The following is a 25202-nucleotide window of genomic DNA, read 5'->3' as shown; positions in this document are numbered from 1 at the left end:
ATAAGAAATAATATTAAAATCCTTACAACTTCAAAGCAAATAAACAAACAAACAAAAAAGTGTCAGACACTGACCAGTTCTTCCATTTCCTGTTAGATGGGCACCATCTCCATCTTCATAAATAGGAATAACAGTAATTTTATATGGAGTATCAGATTGCAGGGGCTGCAGTATTACGTTGTTTCTTCTGCCTGGGACTGTAGTCTGTAGGGAAATTAAATTATTCATTTATTGCAAGCCAGATTGCTTCAAGATCAAAAGCCAATATTATTTTATGCATTCACATAAACAATAATGGTTTCTTTAAATTTTCTTTTTGTTTCAGAACACTCATGGAAAGACTACTTGTCTACACTGTCTCTATGCAATATGGGATAATGGTTTTAGCGTCCAACAGATGTGAGTTCAGATTCCAGATCAGCTAGTTAATAACCATGTGGCTAAATATCTTTGAAGAAAAACCTGTGGATTAAAGGTAGTAACACACACAACTCAGAAGGCACTGCTGAGTAGAGTAGCGCTCTGCAATAAGTTTGTCTCCACCTCTCATTGTCGTGCATGGTGTTCAGGTAGTCCTTCAACAGCATGTACCCTACACAGGGGAGCCAGGCATGGTACTAGCTACTGGGTAAGCAAAAATGGACTGTTTTTGCCTTCAAAAATATAAGTTTTGCTGACACTAATAAGGTAAAGAAGATGGGAAAGAGGAAATAGAAAACACATTCAACCACAAAGAGGAAATAAACTAGTCATCTCAATTTCTCTTCCAATCCCGTGCTTTGCTTCCACAAACAATAGGGGTCAGTTATGCCAGTGATTCTCAGCATAGAATATCATAACTAAAAACAGATTGGTAGAATAAATTATATTTTTAATGTTTTAATAAAATAAATGCCAATTGCACATTTGACTATGGCAAGGCTGAACAAAAACTAAACATAAGCTTTTCTTCTTTAGTAAAGGGTTAAAATCATCTATCTCATTTTGATCAGAAACTCTAAATGGCAATTATGCATGTTTCTTATTAATAAAAAAGGGACTTTAACTAAAGCCTACCATACTAAGTTCAAGTAGATGAAATGTTTCATCATATGAAGTTCATCAAGGAAGAATGATCTAAGAGGATTTATGTGGCAAAAAGAATGCAAACCTCAGTCCTAACTCTTTTCTAATCATAATTGTGGGTGATCTTCTATGGGCCTATCACAGCAATTAATCACTAATCTTCAAGATAAGTGCTTTCCCATCTATACCAAATGGATATGCGGAGTGAGGGCTATGTGGAAGCTACAAGAAATTTGAGCCAGGATCTAGAGAGAAAATACACACTCAAAACGTTAGGAGAGGTTGAGAGTGTGGCTCAGTGGTAGAGCACTTGCCTAAGCATGCTGGAAGCCCTGCATTTCATCCCTAGTGGGGGGGGGGGAGGATTGGAGATAATAAAAGAATATATATATATATATATATATATATATATATATATATATATATATATATCCCAAAACAAAAGTGTACTGAAAATGTTAAGTTTAGAAAGAAGATAGACCAATTAGCATCACAGTATGGAATGGAGACCTTGAAGAAGAATTAGATTTGAAGAAAAGGTACAGTTTGTATATTCACATCATCTGAACATTCACTTAGATGTTCCATTATAAGAGTATCATATTCACTAATGTGTTCCTATAAGTAGGTGGTTGGAAATATGCAGGTGATCATGAGTAAGACAGTTTTTCAACATGTCCTTAGAAAAGAAGTGATCCCCAAATCATTGCTTCTCTGTGATGAGGGAAACAGACCAGGCACATTTGGGTGGTCCCCATGTATATCATATATAAAATCTGATTACCACACAATACTCAAGGATCAACTCTAATAACGACATACTTCTTAAGTAGAAATTTGACTTTACCCTCTAACCAGCTAAGAGTGTATTAATAACTGAATCTTACACTTACGTATTCATCAATGGGATCACCAACAGTGGGAGAATAAATGATCCTATATTGTTGAACTGGTCCATCAGCATGATCCCAGGCTACAGAGAGGCTGTTGGTTGTCTCTCCAAAAACTCTCAGATTCCTTGGTCCACTTCGTGGAACTAAATAAATAAAATATGGTAAAATTTGTTTCCCGCCTGATAGCATTATGGAGGGACATTAAGGAAGGTGCTTGTAGGTATTTCTCCATTCATGATGATGTTCATTCCCGATAAGATGTCCATACTTTGTGTGAGTTTTTTGTTTGTTTGTTTTTGTTTTTTATTTATATATGACAGCAGAATGCACTGCAATTCTTATTACATATATAGAGCATAATTTTTCATATCTCTGATTGTAAGTGAAATCATAAACAGTACAAGGTGCTAGATTTCAGAACTACAGTTACATGCTAAACTTTCAGTGACACAGAACTGGATTTGAACCTAGTGTAGAGACTGGGAAAGAAAGGGGTTGTTTTAACTACTGCAAGCACCTTCTTTAATGACACATAGAGACTGAGGTTTCACATTTCCAAAGCGCCCATTTGGTGAGAAGAACCACTGCAGAGCAGAATAAGGAAGAAACCCTTCCTTAATTTAGGTCCCAGATTTGGGGAAAAAAAAAAAAAAAAAAGACTGAATGAAGTTCATTCAAAACAAAACAGAATCCTAGACCCAGAGCTTCAGCCTGGCATGGGAAGTAGAGAAGCCCAGGCATAGTCTCATGCAGAGGGCTGCCCTGACCTGCACCAAGACAGAAAGCTCTCTGTACCCCTCACTCACCACCACCCACCCCTTATTCCCTGGGAGAAGTCTGGCCAATCTAAATACAAGGAACAGGGTGGAGAAAGGATTTCCTCCTCACGTGTTCGGCCCTGGCTGGGGCTGGGATTCCCCTCTCCGTCTGAGTAGAGAGCCACAATGTTCACAGAGTAGGGTGTGTCAGGAATGAGCCTCTCCAGGTGCACCGTGCGGGTATTTCCTGGCACCACAATCTGTAGGGGGAGAAAATGCCAAATTCTGCCTGACAACAACCCAAATGCTTACCAAGTCTTTGGTTAGTCAGCATAATAATATTTATAATAAAAGGCTGAGCCCAGACATATCAGAAGCCAAGAGTGCTTCCCCGTGTGAGCTGCCCAGACCACACCATTTAGACAAAATTTGTGCTCAGAAATTCCCTTTCCAAAAAAGCTAATTCATCCTTCACCCTTAGTTGCTTCAATTATCTCCCATTTATATTTATTTATAACATCTAGGACTCATGAAATTTAGTCAAAGAACATCCTGGGTTAGATACATTTAAGACAAGGAACTCAATGGGAGTTCATAACCCGCTTGAATCAAAGTGTGAAATATGATATATCAAGAACTATGTAATGTTTTGAACAACCAACAATAAAAAATTAAAAAAAAAAAAGACAAGGAACTCACCACATTGGTGGGAGAGATATTCTGTATTAAGATAGAGAGCAATTCCATGGAATAGATAGATGTCTGAATATATCCGACCATATACAGTCATGAAAATCAGTATTCACACAGAATGCACACATTGCTTATCATTTGTTTATCTTTGTTCACCGCTATCGTTTAGTTTTGCAGACTTATAAATTGAATTAGTCCATAAATTTACTCTCACATAAGTATCCTGACACTATTATTATTCACATTAATAATTTCTGAGTTCTAATTTACTAATCTATTTACAAAAGCTGAGTTGTATTATAAATTGAAGATAGGTTACAATTTGTAAGAGCCAGTAAAGGCAGACTTTAACATATTTTCGTAACAAAGACATTTATACTTTACAACAAAAGCTCATCTTGACAAGGTCTAGCAATGATTTACATTTATTACTGAGGTTTGTAACTCACATAGACAGCTAACTTACATTTTCCCAAAATTCTTTTTTTTTTCCCCTAAGTAAACCTATCATTAAGATGCCTGCCTTAATTGACCCAAACCAATCACTTAAGTATTACACACTGGCATGACTGTGGCTTTTATTCTCACAGGCACCAAATGTGACACAAACATGCAACTGCATTCATCAGGAAAAGCAGCTTCCTTGAGAGGCTGTGTCACACCAATAATTGGCTTATTGTTTTTAGCCAGCTGCCATGGCAGGAGCCACAACAGAATCTACAAAATTCTTTTGCTGAGCTCTAAGATGACAAAATTACTTACAGACTCCGAGGGTCTTGTGCCATCGACAGGAGAATACACAATGCGATACTGCTGCACAGGCCCAGGAGCAGGGTCCCAGCGAACATCCAGGCTGTTGGGTGTAGGATTATACACTTGGACATTTCTTGCCAGCCCTCTCACCACTGAAGAAATGAAAGCCAATGCCTATTTCTTAAGTCTGTTTATGCATGTCAAGTTTTCATCACTTTTCCACAATTTATACTCTGTAACATGGTAAAACACTACCTTCTTTAAACTTCTAAATATCTACATGTAAAAGCAGATTAAAACTCTCCAAATCCAAGCTCAGTCAAAGTTAGCCAGCTGTGGCCTTTGTTTATATGGAAGCAATGTTGTTTTCAATAAACAACAATGTGACCAGTAGAACTGGACTGGTCATAAATGGGCACAGGAAAAGGGAAAGGAAACAGGAAAACGAGCTTTTATTTCTAGTATAGACAACGAAGAGAGAGGAGGAATTTTATACAGTCTGTCTTCTAAGGAAAACCTGACGAAAGCTATAGAGCCCATCTAAATCAACTAGTTTGAATTTTTCATTCTTTCATTCATTCCTACTTCATTCAACAAATAGCTACTGAAAGCCCTTCTGTGATTTAGAGAAAGGGGGAAAAAAAGAGGAAGAAATAAGATATATTTGGTTCTCAATTAACTGCCCCAATAGGGACTTAGAAAATTTGCAAACTAAATCCATGTACTAACCCCAAATTCTAGCTTAGTCAATAACATCATGTCTCTAGACCTTTAGTGTTTTACTAAAGGAAGCCATCCATGCCTGCTTCCTTTTAGCCATCAGCAAGTATATTTTTGAAGCCAAAGAAATACTTATAAGTATGCACCTAAGACTTTAAGCAATACTACAAAGAAGAGTAAAACATTATAAACCGATTTCTTGTGACATTGATGACAAATGAAAGCATGTAGATTTTTAACCCCCAAAAGCACTTCATTAGTAAACCAGAGATATGTGCAACTGACTAATGTGATGAACAAATTTCAACAATTTACACAATGAAAGCCAAGCACAAAACAGGGCCTTCCACAAATAAGGAAGGCACAAAGAACTGCTCAGTGAACTGTAGTCGGTGAGAGAGAATAAAGTAGAATACTGGTGAGTATGTACACATTCACAAATCCTGAAATTATTGTAATTGTCATTATAAATGTGTTATTTCCTACACTACAAAGTTAACAGTTGATGGTGTTTGGGATGTGAACTATGGGTAATTTCTGTTTTTAATTTTACCATTCTGAATTTTCCTTTCTCTACTGGACCTAGATGACTTTTAGAATGAAAAGCAAAATTTATGATGAAAAGTATTTTTTTCCTGCTTTTTGACTTACATGTTCTTCCAGTATCTGATGTGCGCCCCCCATCACCTTCTGTATAGACAGGAACTACTGTAACTGTGTATGGAGTATCTGGCTGCAGATTCCTAAGAATGGCATAATTGGTATTCCCAGGGATTGGTACCTAAAGATTTTAATAAAAAACTTTAAGTCTGAAAAACTTTTAAAGGAAATAATACTTCAAATACTATCATATCAGTTTAAGACCAAGTCAAGAAGTTTTGAAGTATTTTGATATAATAATGTTCCCACAAGTGAACTGTTACAAGAGGTTACAAAGATTTCTCTCTATGCCTTCACTTCATTTTGTTCAAACTTCCTAGAATGACTATTTCTTCTCCTACCCCCATTCCCACAATTCCCCTACTCCCCAGACTCTAAGGCACCAACTGTTTACCCTCTGTCAAATCTTATTACATGAATATGAATTTCTTCAGCTCTGAAGCAAATAGTTAACTCCTTCAGTTCTACTTATAAATAGCCAGAGGTGGTTTTAAAAAACTAGAAAATAGTTACCAATTGCTCTGGGCCGCCTGCTGTTGGAGCATAGAAGAGTTTGTATTGGCGAGGATTTCCCTCTGCATGGTCCCAGCGAACATTCAAGGTACTGGTAGAAGGGTCATACACTCTTAGGTTCCTCACAGTATTCAGAGGTTCTGAAATAAACAGAAATCACACCACCGTATGGCCCCAAAAGCCAAGCACACCTGAAATACGAGTTAAGGGACCCTTAATATAGCAGACACCCCAAAAATTCTTGCATGTCTCATTTATCCACAAGACATTTGGGCCCCAGTGACTTTTTTTTTTAATCCTAAAAAGTAAAAGTGTCTTTCTTCACAAATAGAAGGAGATAATTCCAAGAAAGAATGTTAAAAGCAATCGATACTATTTTAAAAGATTAGGAAAACTCTGTGTCACCCCAATGTTTACAGATAAAAGTGAGAGTCCAATCCAATAGGAGTTATTATAGAAGCTACAGGAACTCGGGTTTTACTTACTGGTCTTGCCTCTTCCGGTCATCCGGCCACCTTCACCATCAGGATACAGGGAGGACACAGTGATTGTATAAGGAGTGTCAGGCTTCAGTTTCTGCAGGACCACACTATTTTGTCGTCCTCCTATGGTGGTCTTAAATAAAACAGGCCTTAATAAGCATTAGCTTTGTTCTCTCCATCTCACTAGTATGTCAGAAAATTCCTTCTACCAGGGAACACTCTGAGACCCCTGCCAACTTTTGGAATCATGTACCACAGTGAAGGTTTAAATATAACTTATAGTATACTTTTAAATGTAAAGTATGCACCTCAAATCATAAAAAGGATTCCAAGCTTCAGACCGGTGACCTCAAAAAGATATTTCAACTTGCTAGCCGCCAGCACTGCAAAATTTCATCCAAAACACATTTCACAGAACTCTTTCAAAAAAAGGGGCATTAATCTTAAGTGAGCTACAAAGGAACTTTAAGATACCAAAGAACTGCATAACTTTAGAAGCTCCACACCATTCTGTATTATTCTTACTTTTTCACAGATGTTTTTTATTTGCTTTAGAAACACATTAAAATGATTCAGCAAAAGATCTAAAGCTCTTGGTGTTCCCCCCAAACACCGCCACTCTAACAGCATTAGCTGTGTAAACGACGTGACTGGACCCTTTGCCAAGCCACACTCAGGCAGGGGTTCCCAGTGGTCTCCATGATACCACCCTTGTGGTATGAAGCGCCTCAATTTACTCCAATTAGGGAGTCTGCAGTTTTATATTCATTGCTCAAGGCCATCTAGCTATCTTGTTGAAAGAAAATTTGTTCGATTTGTTAACAGTCTACCGAATTCAGATGTTTATGCCACATTAATTAAAATTGCATGAAAATGGCATGCTGCCCACAATGAGCACACATGTACATGGCTGGATGTGCTAGTACAGACCAGATGTTTCCAACTTAGCACCCATCCACTCAAGTAGTCTGAATTCCAGAGAAAACCTCAGTGAATCAGTGCAGTCATCCTAAATATGAGCGAATTGAATTAAAGTGGCAAATTTCAAAAAATTTAACATTTGAGGTTATGGGAGAGCAGTATCAATATTAGTACAGCCATTTTCATAAAATTTTGATATATAACACATTGGAAAGCATCTATTTAGGGAACTACTCTCATGAGTAAGTAAAGAGGTGTCTCCTACTTCTCTCATTGAACTCTCCAACATAATTCCAGCATTCATGCTTCATTACTTTGATTATTTCATGGATCAGCACTGAAACAAGATGGGGAGGTTTTTGATCCAGTTAAACCCATTCAGGGAGGAGCAGAGGGCTCTAAACACATACTCTTATCACTGACAGTCTCAACCTCTGCTAGCACCTTGAACTCATAAGAAGTATGCACCATTTGCTTATGCTCAGCAAGTGTGATAATTAAATTAAAAACATGTCTTTCTAAGGCTATATAAGAAAATATTATACCTATCTTTTAAAAAAGTCAGCAAAGTTCTAGATCTCACCAAGGAAGGTATTTGAAATAACATCAGTATAATCCTATTTGTATAAAAATTGTGGTGCTTCCTGACCTAGGGAGAATGTATGCATGCACTTAAAAGGCAAAGCTGGTAAAAGCTAAAGTTAGGAAGGGAAAAGGTCAATTAATTAATGGAGGACTCAGAAGATAAAGATGACAGCAGCTGAGTTTGCAGTTCTATCATCTTTCTTAGGTACCTCCCTTTGGATAATATAAAAATGGTGAGTATTTTGAATTAGATGAGTGGATTTTTATAAGATCAGATCTAGAAGACATCCCATGACATGCAAAAACCAGAAAAATAGGGATACAGAAAAGAAACTTTATTGGTGAGTTTAGCAAACTTTCAGTGCTTGATTAAGTTAGAGAGAGATAGATTGAAGATCTACACAGACTCTGAACATATCTTGATATCTTCATGGATAATCCTGCATTAATAGGATTATTAATGAAGTGTGCACCCAATGTTCCAAAGCTACTATGAAGAGCAACTATCATCCCCTGTGAGAACATCCACTGGGTCTCCATGATGCCCTCCAGATGTGAGTGCTGGCTAAGGGGTCAAATAACCCCATTCAATACAGGAAAATCTTTTAACCCTTAAATAAGCATGAATTCACATTGAGGGTGAAAGGAATTTGAAAAGGAATAGGTAGAATTTATCCAAGTTGTAGTTTGTGAAAAACAAATTACCGTCTGTTCATTGCCTTCCCCTGTTGAAGGCTGATAAGTGATTCTGTATTTCTGCACACGACCACTAGCAGGGTCCCACTTAACAGTCAAGCTGTTAGATGTTGCATTGTACACCTGAAGGTTTCGTGGACCACTTTTTGGAGCTGAAAGAGGATTGTTAAAGACAGAGTAAGCACACAGAACGAGGCCTCCCTAAAAAAAATATGTGTGGTTCCCAAGGAAATTGATATAGCTGTGTACCTCTAGGTGTAGAATTAAATTTAAGCTCATAATAAAGAAGGTTGTTATCTCTTAAATGATTACATGGTATGGATTCAATGCTTGAGTTCCCCCAAACCTTGTTCCTCCATACATTGAAACCCTAACCTCCAATACAACGATATTTGCAGATGTGGCCTTTGAGGTTAAATGAGGCCATGAAAGTAGAGACCTAAAAATGAAATTAGTCTTTATAAGAGGAGACATGAGAGACTGTCCTCTCTATATATGTCATATGACAACAGAGGGAGAAGGGAGCTGTTCACAATCCAGAAAGAGAGACCTCATCAGCAACAGAATGGGCTGGCACCTTGATTTTGGATTTTCCATTCTCCAGAACTAAGAGAATATAAATTTTTGTTGTTTAAGTCATCTAACCTGATATGAGTTAGATGCTAACCAATACACTCCTTATCCTCAACAAGTAGTAGTAAAACCAAGTTTTTCAAGAAAAGCCTACTGAAAAGAGACCCTGCTCTTCACACTTACGATTAAAAAATAGAAGGTGTATTCAAAATGTATGTTACCGTATCATTCATTCATTTATTATTTGTTCACTCAAACAATTCAACAAATTAAAATTCTTACCTTGTGTTGTTAAGGGTATCAAACGCACTAAAAGAAAACAGAATTTGGGGAAGCATTACGAATTTAGCCCTACTTTTTAACAATGAACTTTAAAATATCAAGGTCCTATTTAAAAACTGAACACCTACATGTGCGTTCACTGCCACTCAGGTCATCACTCTCTGACTCGTCAGGATAGATGGCAGTAATGGAAACTTCATAGAGAGTGTTGGGGTTCAGGTTTTCAAACACCAAGGTGTTTTCATCTCCATTTAAGATGGTCTTGGGGAAAGAAGACAAAAACATGTGTTCACAACAATAAGTCTCCATTTATATGATACATTTATATGATACACACTGGCATTTCATTGACATCATTTAGACAGATGTTCCTCCTGCTTTAATGCATGCCATGAGCTCAGATGTCACTAGCAGAAAGGGATGCTTACTTGGCAATGGAAATAATGCACATTTCAAATAAGCTTCTCTATAATTAAATGGGACATGAAAGAGAGAAAAAGAGAGTGTGTTAACCTCCATCTTATCCGAGCTTCCAAAAGGTGCCCAGGTTATTCTGTAGAGAGACACATCTGAAGCTCCATGATCCCAAGTTCCTCTGAAACTCTCTGGTGTTACTTCAGTAAGCCTTAGGTTTGTTGGGGCTGGAACAGGTCCTATCATGAAATAAAAGGCAGGACTAAGTGTAGTATCAACTTCTTTTAATAGAATAAAACTGCTTTGTTTATTTTAATAGATGTGCAGAAATTGATGAACTATGTTGCTTTAAAACCAAATATTTTACCAATTCAGTTCATTTGAAAAATAAATACAATATAGGGCAAGCACTGTATGGATATTATAAGTTATTATTGATGTTCTATTACAATGATGATGGGGCAGGAGGGTGCGTGAAGCAGCGAGGCGGCTGCCGAGTGTGCAAGCCGGTCACGGCGCAGCAAGGATTTTCCAAGAGGCTGCGGCGACTGGCCCTTCCCGGCCTCGTGGCCGGGGAGCTGGCTCTTCCACTGCCGCGAGCCCAAATCTAGACCTGACCTGGAGGCACAGTCTCGCGGGCTCTTGCTCCCTGTGCCCAGTGGCAGTTTGAGTCCGGAACACTCCCGGACTCTCCCCAGGGCCATCTGGGGCTGCCCGGTCGCTGCAGGCTGAAGACAGCCCGCATCCTTGAAGTTTGATCATTTCCAAGGCCAGTAACTACAATGGTTCTCCCACACCTGGAAGCTAATGAGTAATGAGCACCATTAAGGCTTATTTCAAATGTAAAAAACCTTGAGATAATGTACTAAATTGTTCAGAAGGTTGTTTTCTTAGTAGAATGCTACAGGATTTTCTTTAGCCATCCAGAGTTCCTGCCTTCATCCCAGTGCTGGTGAAGAGGAAGGTGGAAGAATTTCCAGTGTTGCTGAGAACCGGATGAGACTTCGGATCAAGCTAGTTGCCTGCAGAACTTACCTGGACTGTGATTTACCTGGACTGTGAGTTAATCTATTGAGACACTGCTTTACCTGGACTGAGATAACAAACTATAATCTACAACAAGTTGTAACTCGGTATCTTTGCTAACGGTGTCATTGCTGGTATAATTTTTCCAAGGGCTTCTTGCATGGAGCCATCAATTGGCTTGGTATTGTGGCATTTTGTATCCTCCCTTTCTGTTTGTAGCAGGTTATTTATGGTGTTTCTGTAAAAACCACTATGGTCGTTATTTAAATTAAACAAAAGGGGGAAATGTTAGAGTCTGTAAACAAGTCAAAATAACACCTGGCATTTTGCCAGGGGAATGTTAGAGTTCGTAAACAAGTCTGGATGGTGCCTGGCAAAATGCCAGAGGGAGTGGTTTGAGAAGTAACAAAAGCGAGCCATTAAGTGTGGAGATTCCTTATTGGTTGACTGATGTATCTAGTTTATGCTAATTAGATAAGCTGTGTGAAATGTATAAATACTGCTCCTGTCCTGCAATAAAGGCTTCCACTCCTGCTGTATCAATCTACACAAGTTGTTCGTCACCCCCCGGTTATTTTGCTGCAGCCGGACTGCGGCAATCCCCAAAGGCCCTGATAACTGCTAAAATTCTACCACACGGTCCCTCAGATGGCCAGGCACTCTGGTCAGTTTGCAGCATAAGCAGTCTAGAATGTCTGCCATGGTCCTAGGCTTTCATTATGTATTATTTTCCTATCTCCTGGTAACGGAAACCCAGAGCCATCAAAAATTTGTTCCTAAGTACAATGAAAGAACAATTGCAATAAATCAGAGGGCTATACTGCTTCCACAAGCACAACTGCAAAACAAACCAGTTACTAAGGATGCACTTTGCATATATCAGAATTTATTAGATCCAGGTGCAGTGTCACACACCTGTAGACCCAACTACTCAGAAGCTGAGGGGAGAGGATCACTTGATCCCAGGAGTTTGAAGCAGGCCAGGCAACATAGGAATCCCCTATCTCAAATAAAATAAAATTTATTTGGAAATCTTAAGGACTGAATACATATATTGGAAATATTAACCTATTATACCAAATTACTATTTCATGAGCCTTTTTCTTGACTTTTTTCTCTTTAAGATGCCTATTATGTTTATACGAAACTGCCATTCTACTCATATACATCAATCCTCATCCTAGCCTTGATTCTTACCATGTAAAAACATGCCAAGATGACAACTAAAATTGCTAAGAGATCCCATAGTAAAAAAATAGCAGAGTCAAAAAGAGAGGAGTGGATATACCTGAAGCAAGGAGGCAGACTGTGTCATTTGACAAGATGCCCTCATCAGACGTAGACAGCTGGACACTAAAGAAGAAGTTACTGAGAACCATGAGGGGATATTGGATAGGAGGTGAAAAGTCCCAGACTATAGCACTGGAACATTAGTTCCAGACTAATCCCACCTCTAGATTACAAAATGAGGCCATGCAAGTCATTTAAATTCTCTAGCCCCATGCTGTCTACTATGGAAACCATTAGACACATGTGGCTATTTAGCACTTAAAATGTGGCTAGTCTGAATTGAGATGTGCTGCAAGTATAAAAATACACACTGGATTTCAAAGAATTCTTACAGAAAAAAGTGAAATGTCATTAATAATTAAACTGAAACATCAAAATGATAATAGTTTTGGTTAAATTGGGTTGAATAAAACACATTAAAACTAATTTTATCTTTTTAATACAGATATGAGAAATTTTTAAATTACTTATGTGGCTCCCATTATATTTGTTTGGAATACTTCTGGTGGTAGACTTGGATAATTTTAGCCCTCAATGGATTAGGTTATTACAGGTTAATCTTTAAATTAGAAAACTGTATGCTGAGCCCTAGAATAAACAATTATGTGCCAGGCCCTGGAAATATGCAGCTGAGAAAAATAAACATCTCTGCCTTCATGAGGAGAGACCAAAGGGAACACAGAATAGGTATTTAAAAGACAAGCAAGCAGGCATGGAGGTGCACAACTGTAACCCCAGCTTCACTGGACTCTAAGATAGGAATATCACATGTTCTCGTAGCGAGAGCCTTTTTCAAAATAAAAATTAAAAAGGGCTAGAGACGTAGCTCAAAGTTAGAGTACTTGCTTGCAATGTGCTAGACCCTAGATTCAAGCCTTAGTACCAAAAGAAAATTTGAAAGATGCTTCTCTTCTGTTACCCTGATAGCACTTTGCAAATAATGAGATCTCAAAATTATACTTCATACTTTCCAGAGAAAATGTCCAACATGCATCTAGAGTATGCTTTTTCCCCCACCCTACTATACATACACACCAATTAAGTAGCAAGAGAAATTAAGGGAAGTGACTGATAGCATAATAAAGGAATGGATACAAAGAAGATGAATAAAAAGACAATCTAAATTGAATGCAGTGGCACATGCCTGTAATCCCAGTGAGCTGGGAGGTTGAGACAGGAGGGATGGCAAGTCTGAGGTCAGCCTCAGCAAATTAGCAAGGCCCTAAGCAACTTAGCAAGACCATGTCTCAAAATAAAAAATAAAAAGGGCTGGGGAAGTGTCCCTGGTTCAATTGCTGGTACCAAAAAAAAATTTTTTTTAATTATTAAAAAGACAATCTACCCAACCAGTATTAAATACTAGCAAAAAGAACATGAAGAAATGAAATGCCCCAGTAAGTTGAAGTACACATGAATGCAGAGTATTGTTTTCCAAGTATCAATAAAGCAAAGGCACAACTCACGGGTTGTCTCTTGAGCAGTCACTGGAGGAGACTCCCCTTCATCATACACTGCAGAAACACTGACTGTGTATAGGGTTTGTGAGGAAAGATCTTTGATGGAGGTGCTGGCCCGTGATCTGTCCACCTCGACCTATAATAACAACAGAGCAGCAGAACTATTTTTACAAAGGGTTTGGTTTGAGAATCTCTCAATTATTTACTAAAACTCTCAACACGGGAACATAAGAATTATTGTAAGAAAAAAGCAGCAGTATGCTTCAATTTGTATAAGAATTCAGAGAACCAGATACAGTCTAAATGTTTCCAAAGTGGGGAAAAAAATGTATGTACTAGAGAATCAGATCTGACCCAACTGGCAAATGATGACTGCATATGGATTTACATAACCTAACCTAACCATTTTTTACCTGTCTCTCTTCATATTACACCTTATTTCTTTCAGGAATGTTCTCCTATGCATTGTCTCTTTTGCTATGCACAAGAATCTTGTGAAACCCATTTAGATGTTCAAATGGAAACTAGAATGACATGGTTGTGTGCATATGTATAAATTAACTTTTGCATAATCTACAAATTAGCAGCATTTATAAATGCCTGGGTGCTAAGAGGAACTATTTCTATGTTCCAAAAAACACTCTTATTTGCTCCCACTTTGAATCAAGTTGTCCTGAAAAGAGCTCTCCATCCCCAAGTTATCTCAAAAAAGATCATTCCTAAAGGGGTGCTCTTCTGGGACAACATATTACTCCTTCCTCTCTGTCCTGTTCAACTGTCCCATCTTCCCATCATCTGACAAACTTCCATTCTTCTCTCTTGCATCTTTTTAATATCTTTTATTTTTAGAAACATGATGGCATTTTTTAGTCATTCATAAAATGAGAGCACCATATAAGGCCTCGGGATGAGAAGGAAATACCATTTAAATTCTTATAGCTCTTTATCTACAAAGGAATAAAGACCACACTGTTTTTGAGATTAATATCACACAGCAAAACATTTCTGAACTACATCCAAGACAGACCAATACGTTATGATTTTCAAGAAGTGTTTTATTAATATCACAAGTTTTCAACCCCATATGAGTAAAAGGACAAGTGTTTAAGTCCCACTGTCATCTATAATTTATGAAGTTATTTTGTTAAGCCTTCTGAGAAAGCAAATATTTCATGTCCTTTCTAATTCTCAACCTACCTCTTTGACATCCTCTTCTGGTGTTTTGTATCGAACAATATATTTACGGACTTTTCCAAGCACAGGTTCCCACAAGACATTCATCGTGCTGTGAGTCACGTCTCTGAGTTTCACATCTTGAGGTCTGGGTAAAGGCACTGGAGAAGCATGAGATATGAGACCCAGATGTGCCTCTCAACCACAAACTCCAAATCATTCACTAAAATTTCAAGAAGTTGTCTGGGGAAAACTTAAAAGTATGGGCAGCAAAATAACTGAAAAAATTATTATAATGATAAAAGGGCCACCATTCTACCAGAAAGAACTTCCTATGAAGATTTTAAAAATAAGATATATTTTATCACAATACTAACTTCTTATTTATGTTAATTTTCTTCCACTCTAAATAACTTGCTGCTCAGCCATAATGAATCACAGTTCCTCATAAATGTATAGCTCATGTTTCTTTATCAGATATTTAAATCAGTTATGATAGATAACAAAATTGAGTTATGCTCCCTTAAGAGTATGATAGAAAAATAAGTAGTTACAAGAGTAAAGAATAGTAAGCACACAGTGAGCTTCTAAGAAAAGCTACAGAAGCCTAAATGGTTAGAGGGAAATCAAAATAAATAAATAAATAGATAGATAGATCTTTTACCAAATCCAACAAACTTTATCTTAAAAAGAAGGAGGTATATAATGAGGAGAAGTAGAGTTTCTACTTTGCCAGGAACTTGAAACACCTTGATCTTAACCCTGAATATCTTCCTCCAAAACCTCACTCACCTGCATCTTTTTAATATTGCCATTCTCCTACATAGTGTATTTCAAGAGTCTAAAACAACATCAATTTTAAGATGCACCATTATTTCATGTTCTGTGGCTTGACAGAAACATCTTGGTAATACACTATGGATCGTAAGACATTTCTCAATACCAGGCATGATAAATGTGAAAAAAAATGTGCATCCTAGAATCGATTTAAAATTCTATTGTATGTCTAGAATTAAAGTATTTATTCTCAAACTCATGTGTCTAAAGTAACAACTCTGTAACTTACACATGAATAACCAATCATTGATAGCATCATGTAAAAGAAATATTCTAATGAACATCAAGTTTATAGCAATAAGAAGGGAAGGAAAACTGGCAGCATCTTACAGGTGACTTCCCGAGCGGTGACAGGTTCACTAGTGAGGTCGTGGAGGACAGCCTGAACTGTGACCTCGTACTCAGTATTAGGAAGAAGGTCAGTCAGCTGCACATCAGTCACTGTTGGCCCAACACGCATCTACATATGAAAATGCCAAGCAGCTTATTAAATGTTCAAATCAAATATTTCCATTTCCTGGGGATATCTAGTTGAAGCCTATTTGTATTCACTAGATTGCAACACAGCTTTTATTTTTCATTTATAAGAAATGCATTTGGGTTTTTGTTTTGTTTTGTTTTGTTTTGTTTTTTTTTTTTGGTTTTTTCTTTCTTTCTTTTTTTTTGTGCGTGGTGCTGGGGATTAAACCCATGACCTTGTTCATACAAGACAAGCACTCTACCAACTGAGCTATATCCCCAGCCCCTGCATTCTTTTTTCATGCCAATGTTTTCTAAAAGGTGTTTGGGGCCACAAACTTAGTTTTCTATATTTCTGTTTCTATATTTCATAAGTAACGGAAGTATAATGGGGACTGTAAAACTGTAAAGTCTCAGAAGGGCCCAGCAATTAAAAAAAAAAAAAAAAAAACATGTCTCACCTCTTTGGGTTTGGTTGGTTCTGGGGCTTTAACAGGTTGGTGTGATAAGGTGTAGCCAGTAGCTCCTCCCACGGGCTGCCATTGCACATGCATGGTGGTGGGACCAATATCATAAATATTCAGGCTGACTACAGGAACAGGCACTATTAAAAGCAAAATCATAAGTAAGTAAATCAGATATCAGCTACTTCCTTTCATTCCACTTACATTTTTAACCTTTGTTTTTTACTTTATTCATATTTGTATGCATTAAACAGAGAATGGGTTCATGAGAGATAAATCACAGTTAACATAATCCTCTTCCCCCATGAAAAAATTCCAATCTCATTGCTCATTGCACTTAATACTCAGGACTGCATGGACAACTAGTAAATGGAAAAATAATTCAAAAGTTTAGATTGTAAATGACATTCCAATGGGTTCCTATAGAAGCCAAAATAGATAATAATTTTCTGAGACTTTAATCTCCCTTTCTGAAACATAATCAAGTTGGCTCTTTTTATTCTTCAATCATAGAACTTCAGACATAAGTAATCAGCACAGTTTATTTCATCTTTCTTAAAAAATTACATTTAAAATGAGCATGTTATACATTAATAACTGGAACATGGAGATTCATAGGCTTTTAAAGATAAGCTCATGAGGCAGAGTAACAAATTTACAATCTCTTCTTCACTTAATACCCATATAGTTTTCAACTATTTTTTATTCAAAGATTGATTTAAAAGTTTTAAGAAATTTGGGGCTGGAGATGTGGCTCAAGCAGTAGCGAGCTCGCCTGGCATGTGTGGGGCGCTGGGTTCGATCCTCAGCACCACATAAAAATGAAAAAATAAAGATGTTGTGTCCACTGAAAACTGAAAAATAAATATTAAAAAATTCTCTCTCTCTTCTCTCTCTCTCTCTTTAAAAATAAAAAAGAAAGAAATTATCGCATAATCCTGCCAATTATAAAATGCATTACTTCCCATCTCCTATAATTGAATATAAAGAGAAGAGATGAGGACCTCAAGAAATGAGCAGTAAGTGCTATCAGTTCTTGCCCTACAAAACAATGATGCTCACTCCTTAAACAGGTTTCTCAGTCAGGCATGGTGGTGCATGCCTGTAATCCCAGTGACTCAGGAAGCTGAGGCAGGAGGATCACAAATCTAAGACCAGCCGCAGCAACAGTGAGGCTCTAAGCAGCTTGGTGAAACCCTGTATCAAAATAAATAATAAAAGGGGCAGAGGATGTGGCTCAATAATTAAGTGCTCCTGGGTTTAATTCCCAATACAAAAAAAAAAAAAGAACACAATCTTTTCTTGTCCGTAATATCTAACCCAGGAAAGAGTAACTTCATATGGCCTTGGGAACTCTACCAGGAATAGGAGCAAGAAATACCTCCCCCAAAAGCTTCACTCAAAGTCAAAGCCTTTACAGTTTTTCCAGCAAAGTACAGAGGCCAGACAAAACAGGGAGACCTTGTTGCCAGCAGGGAGGTCTGCCAATCAGCAGAGGTAAAATAGGCCATCTCTGCACAGTCACTCTTCCTCACCTACGCTGTACTCTCTCCATGGCACTTTTTAGTATCTTGCCCCTGAAGAGCTTAGTTCCTGGATAAATAGTTACTGTGTAACAACTAGAGTAAAGTTGGAAGTATTATCCCCCTGAAAGGTATATTTTCATTTTAAGAGATTTTCTTGTAATCAGGAAGTCCCAGTACCCTGAGAAATGTATGACAATATTAAAAGGATTTTCCTTGTATATTATTATGGCCATAGCCACTTCCCACCAGTGGGATCCTGTGATGGCATGAACAGCCAGTAAAAGTAGAAAAACCACTGTTTTTTGAGCACCTGCATGATGAGGCATCCTGTAAATATTTATTCAATGAATACTGAATAAAGAAATGATTTCAAAGGCTAGCAAAAAGCTCACATAGACCATGAATACTTTATCTTGGAAAACAAGACAATGAGAAAAATGTGTGTTTTGGATTTTTTAATATCTGACTTACGGGTTTTTTCTGTGCCCTTCAGAGGTTCACTATATTCATCTTCTACCACAGAATACACATTGACCACATACTCAGTGTCAGGCTTCAGATCTTTCAGTACCGTACTAGTTTCCAGTCGACTCACATAAAACTGGGCAGGTGAATAAAAAATAATAGCAACATATGTTTAAACCAGTTACCTCTTTTCTACTGTAGTTAACTGCCATGAGCTTGGAAATTATATTTCAATGGGGCCATTGTCTTCCATTTATGGAAACAATTGGGTTACAATGAAATCTTGGACAATTAACATCAATTATTCTCCCAGGTATTATTTCCTTATTTATAAAATATGTGAGTAAAACTAAATTCTTAAATTATAATTTTATGGTTTATCCTTTTTTATTGGTGGATATTAATTGTACAGAACAACAGGTTTCCTTGTAGCATATTCATACATGCACATAACATAATTTAATCAGTTTCATTGTCAGTACCTCCCTTTCCCCCACCCCCATCCTCTTCCTCTACTCTATTGTTCTGACTTCTAGCTTTATGGAACCCCTTATATTTCCTTTTTTTCTCTCTAGCTTCCACATATGAGAGAAAACATATGATACTTGTCTTTCTGGGTTTAGCTTATTCAGCTAGTTCCACCCATTTTCCTGAAAATGGATTAATTTAGTTCTTTCTTATGTCAATGAAACTGTACTCTGTATATGTGTATATATCACATTTTCTTTAGCCATTCATTTGTTGACAGACACTTGGCTATTATGAACTGTGCTGCTATAAACATGGGCATATCTGTATCTCCATTGTGTTCTAATTCTTTCGGATAAATACCAAGGAGTGATATAGCTGGATCATATGGTGGCTCCATTTGTAAAATTAGATCATCTTTAATGTTCCTTATCAACTCCATGATTCTAATACAAACTCACAAACAAATTGGCATCCTAAAATTATTTTAAATTTAAAAATCACATTGATATTCTACAATTCTTGGAAACCATAAGAATTTAATCAAAGGCCTTTCCCTTTCATTAAGCTCAAATGGAAGTGCATGCCTCGCCAAGAACAGAAAGCACCATTCACAACTCAGTTCTGCCCCCCTCACAGCCCTATTGCCCCACACCCAGTAGTTTTCCCAGAGCACTAATGAGGACCCAATCTCAGTATGAGAAAAGAGTGGATTCAGGTGTTGTTTACTCACTTCTTGACGTTTCCCTCCAGAAACAGGATAGTATTCCACTTTATATCTATCCACACTGTCAGAAGGGGGCGTCCAGCTCACCCTAAAGGAACGATGAGTTCGCTCAGAAATAACTAGGTTGGAAGGAGCTTCCAAGTCACCTACAAGTGGAAATAAAGCGCATGTGCTTTTTCATTATTGCAGCAAGGTGATGAAGTTTAATTGAAACAGTATTGATCTCTTTTTTTTTTTGAAGCTTTTATATACTTCCTTTCACATATTAAGTAAATAATAAGTAAATACAGAGGTCCATTGCCCATAAGACCACTCTAAATGAGTAGTTCCTTAAATTTCATCCTCTTCTTCTTTAAGACATCACCGGTTAAAATCACCTAGACCCAAACTTCTGCATCATCCTCGGATATTTCCTTCCATCTTTACCCTTATACATATAATCAATAATAAGAAAGAATTTGGGTCCTGACAATTTAGCTTCTCCATTTTCTCTATCACCATTAACACTGCCAGAGTTCCCTGCCCTCATTATCACTTTGTAGTGTTTATATGTGTGTATGTAATTTTTTTTCATGTCTTATCTCCTTAGCTAAAAGTTATGTTCTGTAAGGATAAATGTGGTTTTAAAATTTGGGAATAGGGCTTTGATGTAGCTCAGCAATAGAGTGCTTGCCCAGTATGAAGCACTTAAAAACAACAACAACAAAAAAATAATAATAACTATTGAGGAACATTCTACTGCCTGTGATTTTTTTTTTTTTTTTTTCGTTTTATTTAAAGACAGAGTCTTACTGAGTTGCTTAGAGCCTTGCTTTTGCTGAGGCTGGCTTTGAACTCGCAATCCTCCTGCATCAGCCTCCCAAGCTACTGGGATTACAGGCATGTGCCACTGAGCCCACCTGCCTGTGATTTTGCTCCCACATGTAGATACAGGTGAAATAAAATTATATAATAATATCTAAAATAAATATCAATGAAAACAAAAGTATGGGACTGGGGGATACCTCAGACCAATATTTGATCCCTAATACTTCAAAAAGAAAAAAAAAGAAGAAGAAAGAAAATAGAAGTACTCAGATCAATGCAAATAATAATTTAAAGGGAGAAGAATTAGTCCAATGACTCTCTGAGCATGGCAAATCATTTTCATATAAACTCTCCATTTTTGTAAGCCAAAACTAGGGAGAGCATTTCCATTCTTAGTATCCTAACCTTTATTGTACTTGGGTCATAGTCAAGCTTGCAAAATTATCAAGCAGTTTTATTGTCTGGGAAACTAGAATGAATGCAACTAGTTGATAAAAAAAATAAAGGAAAACAGATAAAAGATGTTTTCATCCCCACTCAAAGTTCTCTCCAATTGAATAAAACTACAACTCTCTCAGTTAATCCAGAGCCAGGAGCCTACAAATTCTGGCTGCCCAGCTGGTCTATTTCTCCAGGGAAAAGGTCAGTCTGTTGATCAAAATCCAAAAGAGAAAATCTGCAAAAGTTTGGAGAGAGAAACTCGAGAAGGAACATTAAAAAAAAAAAAGTAGCCCCAGTATCCAAAGCACATGAACCATTTTTACCACATTATTTGTTAAACTCATTCCAACTTTTCCAAAACCAGAATAAGTTAAAGGACAGTTTTTACAATAATATACATATACATAAAAGGAAATTTCTCATAAAATAAGAACCATAACTTTTATTGTTGGTTTTCAAAAAAAAACAACCATTGTGGTGTTTACCATGTTTTGACCTATGTTTTTATACAGATAATAGTCATTCTGCACCATCCTCTGTTATTACAAATCCAGGTCTAGAGTTTCATTTCTAAATTCTAATTTTTTATCCATATCTCTCAAAGACCCCTAAAAACATATTTAACCATTTTATCCTGGTAAAAAGAAATTATATAATTTCTAAAAGTCCAAATCCTAAGATTAGTAATTTCCTTTTATATTCTGGTGTTACAAGCATAACCATCTACAGTTGAGACAAAAAAAAAATCAGATATAAGACCCCTCTTCCCATTCTACTTGAATTAGGAAATCAAAAAAGGTACCAATTTTAGACAACAAAGTTTATAAACAGCCATCTAATGGCAACATAACAATACTTAACTAGAGTTACTAGAGAAGAGATAGTCACAGAAAAGGAAGCAGGTCTCTCCACCTCTCCCCACCCCTCACCCTGACTCCTCTTTTTCTCTCCCTGAGTATTTTGCTGGAGGTGCAAGCATATATGCAAAAAGTACATCCTCAGAAAAGCTAAAAGCCCTTTTCTAGTTTGGTGCCTTTCCAAGAAACAATCAAAAAAAATCAGGGGCTAAAGAAGTGAATTTCAACTGGGAACAACTCCCCACACCCACCCCCAGCAGACATTTGACAATAGAGAAAATCTGCAAAAGTTTGGAGAAAATCAAGAAGAAACATTAAAAAAAATGCACCCTCAGTACCCAAAGCCTCTGAATCACTTCTACCATACATTATTTATTATATTCATTGCAATTTTCTCAAAACCAGAGTAAATTGGGGATAAGAAGATAAATAAATCAGACATTAATATCCTCTGTGCCTATGTGACTACATGACCAGTGTGATCCTACATTATATACAACCTGAAGAATGAGAAGTTATATTCCATTTATGTATGATGTGTCAGAATGCATTCTACTGTCATGTACAATTAATTAGAACAAATTTTTAAAATCAGAGTAAATTAAGGAAGAAAAGTTTTTATCATAATCTAAATTTATTTAAAAGAAGTTTTTCTCATATATTAAGGACCACCATAATTTTTATCATTAATTTTCTGAAAGCCTTCAATTTGGGTGTTTATCATACATAAACATAAAGATATTCCTAATTATCTTAACTCAAGGAATGCCTCTGGCTTCCAATAGGCAAAGGCCAGCAATTCTGGTAAACATCTTACAATGCATAAAATCACCCCTCTCTCTATCCTAGAAAGAAATATCAACAGGACTGAAGATGAAAGCCCCTGGACTAAACTTACCTGGCCCTTTTACACTATTACAAAGGTTGATGGTGAGGTCATCCACAATCTTGGAGAGGGACTCAAAATCTGCCACATTGTATGCATGGATATCATCCGGGTCAGTTGCAATCATCTTCAGCTCAACTTCATCAGCATTTTTAATACCTTAAAATAGATAGATAGATACATAAATTAAAAGCACTTCTTTTTTTTATTTTTTATTGTTGGTTGTTCAAAACATTACATAGTTCTTGATATATCATATTTCACACTTTGATTCAAGTGGGTTATGAGCTCCCATTTTTACCCCATATACAGATTGCAGAATCACATCAGTTACACATCCATTGAATTACATATTGCCATACTAGTGTCTGTTGTGTTCTGCTGCCTTTCCTATCCTCTACTATCCCCCCTCCCCTCCCCTCCCCTCCCCTCTTCTCTCTCTGCCCCCTCTACTGACATTCATTTGTCCCCCTTGTATTATTTTTCCCTTTCCCCTCACTTCCTCTTGTATGTATTTTTGTATAACTCTGAGGGTCTCCTTCCATTTCCATGCAATTTCCCTTCTCTCTCCCTTTCCCTCCCACCTCTCATCCCTGTTTAATGTTAATCTTCTTCTCATGCTCTTCGACCCTACTCTGTTCTTAGTTACTCTCCTTATATCAAAGAAGACATTTGGCATTTGTTTTTTAGGGATTGGCTAGCTTCACTTAGCATAATCTGCTCTAATGCCATCCATTTCCCTGTAAATTCTATGATTTTGTCATTTTTTAATGCAGAGTAATACTCCATTGTGTATAAATGCCACATTTTTTTTATCCATTCATCTATTGAAGGGCATCTAGGTTGGTTCCACAGTCTTGCTATTGTGCACTTCTTAGAAAAAAATCAAATAAATTAAGCAAATATTTTAGAACTTTTTAAATCAATGACAATTAGGCCAACTATGAAGTTTAATAATTTATTAACTAGAATATATTATTATTTTCTTCAAGACTGAAATGACACCTAGAAAACCAAAAAATAAAAAGAGATTTTTAAAAATCGAAATATGTGTGTATGTCTGGGTATAAAAAGATAGAATGATTTCTTATTGGTAGTTATAAAATAGAAATAGATAAAAAATAATATCATCTGAAAAGTATTCTAAACTGCCTTTTTCTAAATGCTTCTAGCACTAATTTCCCACCAAAAAGTGTCTTTTTGATGTTTTTTCTGGAAAGCAAAATAATGGATTTCAAAGATAAATATAGTTCTGTGGAAAATCAAACAGGAATTTTCCTGAATCCTATTAATATAGTACATTTTTTTCTCTTAATCCATTACTTTCCTTCTGAAAAGCCATGTAGTTGTGTCTCATTACAAAGAGAAAAGAAGAATGTGAACTCACTTTCTGGCACATCATTTTGATGAATTATGTGATAGAGAATATATGTTTGTTTGTTTTTCTCAAATGTCCTCAGCACTTTTGCAACCCCATGGACATCGCTGCTCACTCTAGCACTTACCAATGGCAAACAGCTCCACGCCTTCATCCTTGAGCTTCTTGGACGGTGCCTCCACATCATCTTGTGATTTTCCATCAGTAATGAGAACACCAATTTTGCGAGCACGAGGCCTCATGCCAGCTTGGGTCCTGAAGCTCTGCTGGCGAATGAAATTCAAAGCCATCCCTAGTGGGATTTTTAAAAGAGAATCAGTCACATCACTTCTCATCCACATGTTGAACCAAAGCATGAACTTTTGAAAGAGTATCAGGGCATCTTCACTCACCTGTGAGAGTATTGCCTCCTTTGTATGGTAAGTTTGCCACAGCTTGCAACAAACTCTTCTTATCTCTGTGAGCATTTAATTGCCACTCTGTTCTGGGGTCTCCGCTGTACTGAGCAAGGGCTAAAATAATACCAATGATGTTAGGGTATATAAAAGAACTCCATGAAAATGTCTTAATGTCATCAGTATTGTCAGAACCTACCAATTTGTACTCTTTTGGGGCCAATCTCAAAGACTTCCACAATACGAGAAATGAAGCTCCTCACAGTTCTAAAATTTGCCCTGCCGATGCTCCATGATCCATCCACAAGCAACACAATGTCTGCTTCAGCTCTGGTGAGACACTCCATCCCTGACACAGCAATCATTAGATAAGATAGTGAGAAGCAAATTGTGGGCAGGATTTCTCCCTAGCCATGCCTCTGCCACCAACTGGGTGTTCCATACTGCCTGTTGTGATACTGCAGCTCAACTGAATGATTTAGAGTGTAAGACTCTATAAATATGCAAGTATGACTTATTAGCCTTAAATAACATTCTC

General features: G+C 37.1%; 1 protein-coding gene across 4 annotated transcripts in view; it reads right to left on the bottom strand.

The window, feature by feature from the left end:
- Col12a1 (collagen type XII alpha 1 chain) overlaps positions 1-25202 on the bottom strand; it is a 111425-nt gene that overhangs the window by 42755 nt on the left and 43468 nt on the right. For 3 of the 4 annotated variants that reach the window (XM_071613253.1, XM_027928271.2, XM_071613255.1), the window contains 21 exons: positions 24864-25013; positions 24662-24781; positions 24397-24561; positions 22904-23050; positions 19907-20046; positions 18712-18841; positions 16712-16854; positions 16122-16251; positions 14979-15115; positions 13788-13917; positions 10108-10247; positions 9723-9855; positions 9595-9621; positions 8749-8891; positions 6541-6670; positions 6056-6195; positions 5534-5663; positions 4172-4314; positions 2847-2976; positions 1959-2101; positions 75-204 (listed from right to left, as the gene is read on the bottom strand). In XM_071613253.1, the coding sequence (XP_071469354.1) occupies positions 75-204; positions 1959-2101; positions 2847-2976; positions 4172-4314; positions 5534-5663; positions 6056-6195; positions 6541-6670; positions 8749-8891; positions 9595-9621; positions 9723-9855; positions 10108-10247; positions 13788-13917; positions 14979-15115; positions 16122-16251; positions 16712-16854; positions 18712-18841; positions 19907-20046; positions 22904-23050; positions 24397-24561; positions 24662-24781; positions 24864-25013 (2781 nt within the window). The remainder of the gene's footprint in view (positions 1-74; positions 205-1958; positions 2102-2846; positions 2977-4171; positions 4315-5533; positions 5664-6055; positions 6196-6540; positions 6671-8748; positions 8892-9594; positions 9622-9722; positions 9856-10107; positions 10248-13787; positions 13918-14978; positions 15116-16121; positions 16252-16711; positions 16855-18711; positions 18842-19906; positions 20047-22903; positions 23051-24396; positions 24562-24661; positions 24782-24863; positions 25014-25202) is intronic. The other variant, XM_071613254.1, reaches the window with a different exon arrangement.

This window comes from Marmota flaviventris, chromosome 6, assembly GCF_047511675.1.
Source record: "Marmota flaviventris isolate mMarFla1 chromosome 6, mMarFla1.hap1, whole genome shotgun sequence".
Taxonomy (NCBI): domain Eukaryota; kingdom Metazoa; phylum Chordata; class Mammalia; order Rodentia; family Sciuridae; genus Marmota; species Marmota flaviventris.
Note: the sequence above shows the minus strand (reverse complement) of the source record. Positions and strands in the feature narration are given on the sequence as shown.